This window comes from Priapulus caudatus, unplaced genomic scaffold, assembly GCF_000485595.1.
Source record: "Priapulus caudatus unplaced genomic scaffold, Priapulus_caudatus-5.0.1 Scaffold140, whole genome shotgun sequence".
NCBI classification, from domain to species: Eukaryota; Metazoa; Priapulida; class Priapulimorpha; order Priapulimorphida; family Priapulidae; genus Priapulus; species Priapulus caudatus.
The window spans coordinates 389,579-401,336 of NW_014577201.1; the positions used below are offsets into that span (position 1 = coordinate 389,579).

Consider the following 11,758-nt stretch of genomic DNA (forward strand, 5'->3'; position numbering starts at 1 on the left):
ATATCCTATTATTATCCTATTATCCTATATCCTATTATTATCCTATAGGATCCTATATTACCTTACTCCTGATATTATGTGTACGTGTCATGCTGCTCTCAGTATTTGAAGGGTTGATTATATTTGAATGTTTTGATAGATATTTTAACAGTTGAATGTAGCTTTTCTAGGTATATGGCTAAATATACAACAATGTTCATGATGTACGTTTGGAAGCACTTGTTATTGATTTTATATTGTTTAAGTTGTGGAAAAATTCATGGGATGTTTGGCGGGGGTAGAGTGTAAGGGATCGCCTATCGCTATCATCTTGGCTTAGGGTACTTGCATCACTTGAAACTTCACAAAAAGTACCTAAGTAGATTTCTTGGGCATTAAAACATGTAATTAGACATTTAATTCATGTTTCTAGCTCGACTGGAGCCAGAGTTATTGGAAAAACCCTAAATGGGGGCAATTTTGGACGCCATCTTGGATTCTGGAAAACGCACAGGGGGGATTTCCGGGGACTTTTAGTATGTTATTCTACACCTTTTTCTGAACCTATCCTGAAAAATTCAGCTTGTTTTGACAAATGTCCGGGTTTTAGCTAAAAATATTGGACTATATGTGGAATCTAGAGGGCAACTTCTTTTCAAGCATTTGAAGTGGGTTTATAATTATTCAGTTATGCGCATCTAATTATTCCGTATGTCAGTACAGATGTCGTTTCCGTCGTAGCTTATGATTGAGTTAGGTATGCATTCGAATATTTGTTTATATTGTATTAAATTGTTCACTTTGTATGAATTGACGAGGATGCTGTTTTTTTCTGATAGGCGTGTGCACAGGAGACATGGGTAATAGAGCATTCCCCATGCGTCGTAAAACGCGTCTCAACTTTGCATATCATTTGTGCTCTGCTAAATGATCCAGAGGATATGCGATACTGGCACGTCGTGTGAAGTTATAGTAAAGTGACCCCGCGGTGCTTTACACGGGAGCTCGCAGAAATGCGCTTTTGGCCCTGAGCGAAGATTGAGCCTTTGGAGTAGAATTGCATATCAAATGTTGCAGCGTTATGGTGGTATTGAACAGGCACGACGGTTAGCGCTGCAGCCATAGTATGCATCTGGTATAAGGACTCATATTAGCCATTGAATGAGGTTATATACACTTACTTAATCAGTGCTTTAGCTAGGAATAGCCGCGCAATGTTGTGGTTGTCTTCGAATTTGATGGCTCACGCATATATATAAAATCAGAATCTACCTTTATTTTATAAGTCAGTGTAACAATGCTAGCGTATAACAACATATTATTGTCCGTAATCGGGGCAAGTTTTTGAGTCATTACTTTTTTGGGGTGTAATTCAGTCACATCTCGAGAATTAGAGTTTTCATGTTGGTTGTTTCTTCAAGTAACGATTATGTTCTTAATACCTGCAAAATAACTTCATGTTATCACGTGTAGCTTTTGAGTGAGAGCCATGCAGAATTTCAGAAACAGCTACTACTCGTCCCTGCCCCGCCCAATAAATCGCATCTCGGTGCAAGCAAAGTAGTGCTCGACGATCTGCAGCCGGATATCCGCGCGAAGCGCTCAAACGCCGCCCTAGCGGCGCACTTTTGCAACTTCGCTGCCCTCTTCCCAACCCCATTACTCAAGGTCCTTCCTAGGAGTAGCTTGAAGCCGGCTTTTGCTGAATTGAGCAGTTCTGCCATTGCACGAGGATCGCACTACCCAGTTAGTGTGAGACTGGCTAGAAATGCTCCCAATTCTTTGTTCGCTACTAGGCGCCGCTTTCTTTGCTGTAATAACGGAGTTTTTTGTTCACATTGTAACAATCTATAGCGTCATGCGTAGCGTGTGACTGGGCTGAGTTAAAGAGATCCGATATATAGGAACAATACAACATGTCTTCGCTATTCGAATAAATCCAGTTTACAGTTAGTTTCATTGTCACTCTTATCTGCTATTGTATCTCTGCATAGTTACACTCCTCATCAAACTAAAGATTTCAACATGGTGGCAGAAGTGCCTAAACTGTGAACAGTCACAGTGGGAAGCTTGAACTGTAAGTGTTCCGTAAGAATTCACGTGAAATTCCGGAGTGCTCCGACTCGTACAGCTTCGTGATTCTACAGGCACCTATTATATATTGATATCTAACACGATCCCCAATGCGAGCATCGAATTGTATCCACAACTACGAATACTTCTATTACTACAAGTACATGTTACATAATTACTAGTAAGTACTACTAGTACTTACTAAGTACCAGGACTAGTACTAGTACTAGTACTAGTTACTACAGGAGCTAATAGTAATAGTAATAATGACAAACTGTGTTACCGGTACTAGTAAGTTACTAATATTAATAATGACGACTCCTATTAGTGTTACTAGTACTCCTACTAAATATAATAAATATAATGCTAACTAAATACGAAATCTATTTACTACCAACTTCTTCATGTTTCTTACATAGGCCTACTCTCTTTGACCTATTATTGCCGAGTTTCCTGTAAATTCCGTGAAATCCTACGTCCAACGTACGCTGCCGGCTGCCATTGCTCTCGCGGCGCGTACTGTTGCCACGCTTACATCTAATATATATAGCAGGTAGGAAAGCGTGCTGCCAAAATTCGCTCGACGCTCACTTCATTTGAACTTTCACAGCACGAATACACATTCAACAGCTTCCATCTTTGTTTCCTCTTGAACAACAGTGTTCACTGTTATAAAAACATAATGTCTCTGTTCGTAACCGAGCTCGTGTCATGCGAAATCACACAAAGACTGACGAAATTCTTGCGTTCGCGAACCTTGCCCAGTAATGGAAATGGCTGTCAGCCGCAACACTGCAACGTTTTTGCAAACGTTCCAATGGCGAGGCTCGTACGGGAGTTGGAAAGCAGTGCGCGCCTGCGCGCCGCCTATAGCCCAAGACAGGCACTCGCTTCCACCTCTCGGCTTAGCTTAGTCACTCGATGGGATAATCGAGTGTGGAGCGAGTCCAGTCTATATAGCCTTGGTCCTTGCAGCCAATTTCCATTACTGGCAATGGTCGCGAACGCGAAAATTTCGTCAGTCTTTCTGTGAGATTTCCGCGGAGCCAGCTCGTTACGAACAGAGACATTATGTTTTTATAACAATGAACCTGTTCACGTCAAATGTCGCCCTCTGTGTCCCCCACTAAAATTGTGGACGGTTCCGCTGGCAGCTATGGATGCGTGCGCCGGCCTAAGCATTCGGCGCACGGTCCATAGCTGCCAGCGCTGCATACTGTCGTAGGACGTTCCCGCGGTCGCGTGCGCCTTGCCGCGGAACTGGCGCGCAAGATCTGCGCTCAGCACTTCGGGTCAACACCTCCTTTCGGCAACGCTTCTCTAGTATCCCGTCTCATCTGGTTACTGCCTTGATGGATCGCCGGATCTCGAGGCGCTCGCCATCTTAGATCGAAAAAGACCTTTGTATATCGACAAACTAGAAAGATACGAGGAAATAAGTGGCGATGCAGCCTACAGGTGGCGTTTCGCGGCATAGCTATCGTGCGCCGGACCGTTAAGGTACGGGGAAAAGTTATCTCGCAGCCGCAATCTAATTCCGTTGATTTTTACTCATGCGATGTGTCTATATGCTTACGAAACAATTTGCACTTCAAAAAATAGTGTTTGTGCGACTCGCTATTTTACGGTAGAATACGGATACAAAATCAAGTTCAACATATTCTACGCATATTTCGTTTATTTAAAATAATTGGCGACGCAGCACGTAAAATTACCCACGTACGCTAAATTAACGCGATTCTTTCGAACAGGTTACTTTATTAAATTCGTATGCCGCTAATCACCTGAATTTATTGTGTAGCGTTCAGTGACACAGGTGACATGCGATACACGAAAGTATTAAAGCAATCCGTACCAAAAATAATTTAATTAACTAAATTCCCATAAGGAAACACAAGCCTTACCGCGTATTTTTATAATCGTTGATGATGACCAACACTAAGCATTAGACGTTAAGCATTAAACAAATTAAAGATTACGAAATAATAAAAGGGGATTAGAAAGTGAATCAAGGATAATATTAGAGAATGATAAAAAATTAATTAATTAATAATATTAAAGATTTAAGAATTAGAGATTAACAAAGCATTAATAATTAATAATGATTAATAATAATTAAATGATAATTGATTGTGATAAATGATCATGAGTAAATAATGATTAAATGGTTATTAATTATTATAAGTATAAAGCATTAACATTATGCTTCCGTGCACGCAGCAGGAAACTTCAATACAAAAGTATATTGTTATTCGTGCATGATTAAATAACGCGTGACATGTCAAATCGTCTAAAAGCTGGATGTTTCAGGAGTGCATTTTAGGAGCGCCAATCCGGCGTAATTTAGGTGATGCCCGCGGACCTGTTGTGCGTGAGTGACGCACGTTTATGCGCCACGTCTGTTTTATCTAGAATTGTCGCTCATAGGTTAGGTTAGGCGAGTATTATTTACGCGACGTAGTTCCAAAGAGCTTGTCAGATTACTAGCTCCCACTAAGCGCCCCCCCCCATATATTCCAATATAGCTTATATCTCATCAGATTGAATTTTAGGAATATTGTGCTGTCGTAGTTCTCATGTTCGTCCTGACCTGTATATGAACTCCTGTGCTGCATGCTGCCGGCGCCTTGATGCGTTGATCAATTGTGAGTTTTTTCGTGCAGTCAGTTTTTCTCATTGAGGACAGGTATAAGCCGATCAAGAAGATTCTTTTGCATTTGCCTTAATTGGCTCTATGTAGATATTAGTTCACGCAGATTTTTGTGTATTTAACCAAGAGCACACTGACAATTATATTCCTGATTTAACGGATGTAGGGGAACCGTTTAACCGGACGTAGACGGAATGTTTATACAATACCTATTTGCTATACTGGTTTTTGCCTTTTGGGATTTTTTCTGTTATATCAATACTTTCTCGCATTCTTTACCCGTACTGAAAAGCTCACGCTCTAGCTTTCTCGAAGTGACACATGTATATATACTTTTTGTCAATACATGTATGTGTCTATATGTCTATATTATCTATACCTGTCTTCTTAATGATCCCCTATCGCTTTCGCTTTTTGTCTCCCACCATACGTCTCTCACAATCGTACGCTCGTCTCCCTGTATCGCTATTAATTCCTTCTTGCCTGTGCGCTCGCTCGCTTTCCATGCCTACACGCAATAATTGGTAGATGTGTCGTGCGTGCGCGCATACGTGCCTCGTTGTGTGTGCGCGGTAGGAGGGATAAAAAAGCAAGCGGGAGATACTTACCCCACGGCTTCAGCCCACATCTGTGCATTACGGTTCTAACAATCTAATACAGTAATCTTTATTTAGTTTCTAATTCCATTAGGTTGCAAGTACCCAGCAATTACGTCTGACTTCTTTTGTTGTGACTTAACAGTTTGCTTGTGGGCATGTTTGATTGTGTTACGGAAGTCGCGAAACAAAACATGGGTTTATTTTCGTGGCGCGTAAAAGTTAAAAATAACGCATTTTCCTTGTCGCCGAGCCTCACACTAATGCGTTTATTGAGTCTCGTAACTCGAGTCGCAGTTTTCCACGTAATTACAAAATCTCTCGCTAAAGCATCTGCCCGTATAAGCATTTGTCCTCCACGCGGTCGATTCTCCGGTGGCTAAAATTTGCTCACGCGGAATTTGCGAATAGTTTTGATAACAGAATAATTATGCCCTGTATACGGCCAGTTAATTCACCCTTTAATTAATTTGTCATCAAAGAAATCGTGATATATAGCAAAAAGTGTTCCTGAAATTATTTAGTTGATAAGGATGGAGTTTCACACGTATTTTATTAATATCAAGGGGGCTTCCGCCGCGTACATTACGCACCACTTACCATCTTCTAGTAATTATTATCACAATATATTGAAAAATATTCGCTCGAGTGCATTTCTAGTGACATAATAACGTATTGAAAAGTTTGGTTCGCGTTAAGGAATCCCATATCATGTTTAGGTTTTCAAGGTCGTAAACATGGCGGAAAATACTTCTGCATGTTAGTTAATAAAATGCTAAATTATGAGAAGAAACTTCGGTGTCATCCCGGTAGCTATGACTATGACCATGCATGCTACTTTAGTGAGCAGAGCTCGCGTAGCTAAGCGAAAATGTACGTCATATCGAGCCGTCATACGTCATATGTGTATCATATTGAGCCATTTTGCCAGCACATCGTGTTACTTGTACATAATTACTGTATTGACAAGCGCCATCACAAAAACGTCATGAACAATCACCCAGCAGGCGTGCAGAAAGACAAGGCATAATGAAGACGAAAAATGCCCCCGTGTATGATTACATGTGATATTTGTATGCCGTGAGTTAATGATCAGCGTCCTGGTGACGGTAGCAGTGAAATAGCATAATAGTACATCTTGCCACTATAGTGTTTATACCATAGAAATATATAGAGACACTAGTCTAGCTAGTATATTATTTCTATGGGTTCTACCTTAAGTTGGCCACGGGGATTCAGTGAATGATGCGTAAACCGTCAAATATCAGATCTTGAGCGAGTTTTATCTGACCGTATAATTATTTTGCGAATAAGAATTTTTGCATCTGTCTGTCCTGTTGCATCTGCGGGGAAGGCCGGGATTACGATACGCGCATGCGCTGGCGAGTCGGGCTGAGCGCCCAGAGAAAACGGATAAGAATACGGAAAGAGTTTTATATAAGAATTTTCCAAACGTAGTAAACCAGCGAAAGGGTTTAGCGAAAAGCCGCAACATTCGCGCGCCTACATGACTATTTATATATACCTATTTCGGTCATGTTCCTTTCTCTCCCTCTCTCACTCTTTATCTAACTATCTATCTCTATTTCTATATCCTGCTCGCATTCTCTCTCTCTCTAATTCCATCTCTTCTTTCCAGCCGTGGCTCAGATATTTGTTTATTTGCTTGCTAGATTTCGGTTTCTCTCCATCTGCTGAGCTGCTTTTCGGAGCTGTCATTGGCCTTATCTGTTATTAACAAATGGCTATCCGCTGATTCGCTCACTTAATTGTAATTTATGTTTTATTTCATTCCATTGATTCTCATCGATATATTCAGCGCGTTTACATCAACATACAAGTGGAATTGCATGTACGCGCAATGCGCGTGCGCTCGAGGCACACAACTCGCTCACCTTCGCCTTTCGCTGTCAAGTTGTTGTTTGCCTTTACGGCGATTGTGTAGAATATCATCAAGTAAGAGACGGCTATGATCAGCAGCGGCAGCAGAAAGAGTGTGACGAGACTGGCGATTGTGTACAGCCTCTCCTGCCATTCCTCTGTGTAGACGCCCATCGTAGTACACTGGTAGAAGTCGTTGTCGAACGGCGCCTGCAGACTGCGGAAGATGTACGCCTGCGTGAAGAGAAAAAAGCGGTAAATCTTCTGTGGCCGAACGTTACGACTCTGATGGGCGGCAGAGAGCGCGTGTGATGACCACAGCTGTGTTGGAGTGTCGGCAATTATTCGATGCGTGAAACACGGCTACCACTTTATTATTGCAACCATCTGCGGATGAGTCGCCGGAAGTCGTTTGGGTGAAATACAGCCACGAAACACGCGTACGAGTCAAGTGGAGGGATGGGGGGGTCTTAAAAGCTCAGAGGTGAACCACGAAGCGAAATACGGGATGCTCATTACAATGTGGCGAGGGCAATTCAATCTTCAAGTTGTTCAGAGTTCATACATTCAAGAGTCAATAGAAGTACAGAAGGGGGAGTGCTGATACGTGACGGCTAGCTGTGTATAGACAACTTATTGTGCATATTGTATTGATCGTCAAAATACAACGTCTTCATACAAACTACGCTTGCCGTGTTGTTGTTGTCTCTCGCTCCGCGATATTAAACAAACAATATTTCAAGTAGTGACTTATACGTATACTAGCTGCGGGTACCCGCATATAGTGCTAATAATGGGACAGAATAGGAACATTGGGTAAAAATCGACAATAACATTGCAGACAATATTAATATTTAGAAATGAGTGTAATAAGATAATAAGCATGGGAAAAACGTAAAAAACTGTTACGTATGACATTTATATGACAGCACAACCGAACTTAGAACCCCTGGGACATAATAGTAATATGGTGTAAATGACAAAAAGTTATTATAAGAGCATGTAGGAATGGGTTGGACTTTTCATTTGAAAGCCTCTTGATAAAGAATGTTTTCCGTCTTATTCTCTGGTGCAAATATGTAGAGATTGCTGGCGTCTCCAGCTCTTGAGCTGCCCACGTACAGCTGTCCATTGTCAGATCGTACCATGAATAAAAGGAATATAGTATCAGGAGCTAATAATGACATATTAGCTGCTCATAGTATAGATAGAGACACGCAACCATGCACATTGAAATGAAGAAATTTTCCTACTGAATCAGAAACTGCATAGCTTTCGAATGGTACAATGCATTGTGAGATCGTAGCATCTGAACTGAACCTCTGAGATGAGTGAGTAGTACCTCTGAACTGGTGAAACTGGTGCTGGTTGTGGTGTGTTTTAGTATTAGTTTCGGTTTCACAATACCAGCAGCCGGATGAGGTGAGGGAATCGATTTTTCTCTGTGTGGCAGCACTGTACAGTGAGTGCTGACATTGTGTGAAGATTCAGGAATTGAGCGGCGAATATTCACGGATTTTCTCGGTGAGTTTGACAGGTTTTTTCCATCTAGGAACACTCCCCGGGTATAACAGAGATGCCCTGCGCGAAAATTGCAATCCAGATCGCTTGGGCGGTTTGGCAGCCTATAGGGAAAATAACAGACAGTACATACATACATGAGGCATACATACATACAGTACCATACAATACCATACATCATACAATAACATACATATACATACATTAGCATACATAAGACATACATACATACAATAGGGCGAGTAACAGTACAATACATACATACATACAGTGACATACATACATACATACATGACATACCATACATACGTACATACATACATACATACATCGAGTACATAACACTACATACATAAATAAATAATACATACATACATACAGTACATACATACGAACATCAAATAATAATATTGAGAACTAAAGCTGGCGGGTACCCGCTGCGCTGGGTAAAATCGTGCTACTAATTCATACTACTAATAATGGGACGCAATAGGAACATTGGGTAAAAATCGACAATAACATTGCACACAATATCAATATTTAGAAATCAGTCTAATAAGATAATAAGCATGGAAAAAAACTGTTACGTATGACATTTATATGACAGCACAACCCAACTTAGAACCCCTGGGACATAATAGTAATATGGTGTAAATGACAAAAAGTGATTATTATATAACAGCATGTACGAATGGGTTGGACTTTTCATTTCAAAGCCTCTTGATAAACAATGTTTTTCGTGTTATTCTCTGGTGCAAATATGTAGAGATTCCTGGCGTATCCAACTCTTGAGCTTCCCACGTACAGCTATCCATTGTGAGATCGTACCACGAATAAAAGAAATTATATATATAGTATAGATAGAGACAGGCCAGCGAGTGGGGTCTGTGTCCACTGGATATTGTCTAGTGAATGCTTGGCGCGCAACCATGCACATTGAAATTAAGAAATTTTTGTATTGAATCAGAAAAAGCATAGCTTTGGAATGGTACAATGCATTCTGAGATCGTAGCATCTGAACTGACTCTGAACTCAGAGTGAGTAGTACCTCTGAACTGGTCCTGGTTATGCTCTGTTTTAGTATTGATTTCGGTTTCGGTTTCACAATACCAGCAGCTGATGAGATCATGAGGTGAGGGCAAGAAATGTGTGTGTGGCAGCACTGTACAGTGAGTGCTAACATTGTGTGAAGATTGACGAATTGACGGGTTTTTCACGGATTTTTCGGTGAGTTTGACGGTTTGACAGATTTTTTCCATCTAGGAACACTCCCCGGGTATAACAGATGGCCGTGTGAAAATTGCATCCAGATCGCTTGGGCGGTTTGGCCGCCTATAGGGAAGATACATACACATACATACATACATACATACATACGAACTCAAATATATATTAGATAGTGTTGCAATACTACACTCAAGTCACCTTGAATAACCTTTCGGCTATTACATCAACAGTCGCCAGAAAGAAGCCTTTCGATCGACGACCAACTATTTCCGATAACCGCGATCACGTTAGGGTGACATGTGCAATGTAAATTTTCATTTACAGAAATAAATTTTATCGTTTCCTGATACGCGCACGTTATTCTGCGGTGGTTACGAGTATCCTTTACATACACGCGGCAAGTTTTGAATCTGGTCTTTTGACGGCTACGGGGGCTCGAATAGCATTAATTGTTTACAATTCAGACTAAATTGTGTTAATTAAGTCAGTAGAATTGGCCAGTATTTCGTGGCTGTTAAGTTACATGGATCGACTCTGCATGAATGATCATGCAGATATTAGCAAAAGAACTAAAATCAAACGCAAACAAACAATTTCGTTTTTACAGGAATATCTCATATAATGTAATATATATATATATATATATATATATATATATATAGTGATTATGTTCATTGTGCGATTAGGCATCAGTATTTAGAACTGTTTTGGAACAATTTCGTCATTACAGGAATATTTCATATAATGTAATACATATATATATATTGTAATTATGTTTATTGTGCGATTAGGCATCAGTATTAAGAACTCAGAATTTTCAACTAATGATCGTTTGATATTTGACGATAGGTGCCGTGCTTCGCTTGTTAGCGGCAAGGACTATGAGTTTTTTCTCAAATTGCAAAAAAACCTGGCTTTCACAATTACGAGCAGTGAATCCCTCGTTGCTCGAATGACCTTCGTAGAATAGCAGGCACGTTTTCAGCAATAGGAAAATAGAACAATATAGTAGGGCAGATTAGGTGAAAAAATCATTCAGATTGTCATACAATGTTATCTGCCCCACTAATATGAGAATGGAAACAATAGAAGAACCACCGCGTTCATAAAACACTCTGGCAGTCATCACACACATCTATACGTTGGCAGTCGTTGATTGCTGATGAATCATGCAGTAAACAAAGCCGCTACATGGGTAGCAACAGTAACGGATGGACCTCGCATCGACACGAACACATTTACAGTAGTGATCCGGTACTAACCAGTTGGACCATATTTAGCTGGGGCTGCAATGTGAGAAGCAGCGGTATATCACCACAGTATAATTCGCAGAAAACTACTTGGGCTGTAGTTTGGACCGGCTAATGGGCAGAGAATTAATAACATTATTCTTGCGCCATCTCGTGATTTACCTAGTGCCGCATAACGTGGCTCACCGCGTTGGTAACAGAGTTTTAATGTAACACAACAAAAACGTTCGCATATGTTTCTGTCTTCGTTTACAGCAGACATTTCGGTCTTTTCGAATATTTTTATCATCGCGTCATCTCAATGTGCACGCCGATGGATCAACGAGGCCAATGGTTGCGCAATGTGCCTGCCAAATCTATGACGTAGTTTGTGTTATTACAGTGTCGTCATGCATGAACATCTGCTTTATAATGCCGACAGTTTATCGTCGACCCCGCGCCCGTTTCTTGCGCTAGTGAAGAAGAGACGGGAACACGTGACCCCCCCCCCACACATACACACACACACACACACACACACACACACACACACACACACACACACACACACACACACACACACACACACACACACACACACA

At 40.9% G+C, this 11,758-nt stretch overlaps 1 protein-coding gene across 1 annotated transcript in view; it reads right to left on the bottom strand.

Annotated features, from left to right (window-relative positions):
• LOC106806076 (gonadotropin-releasing hormone II receptor-like) overlaps window positions 1-11,758 on the bottom strand; it is a 21,841-nt gene that overhangs the window by 1,057 nt on the left and 9,026 nt on the right. Inside the window, exon 2 of the mRNA XM_014807923.1 lies at window positions 7,194-7,413. Coding sequence (XP_014663409.1) covers window positions 7,194-7,413 — 220 coding nt within the window. The remainder of the gene's footprint in view (window positions 1-7,193; window positions 7,414-11,758) is intronic.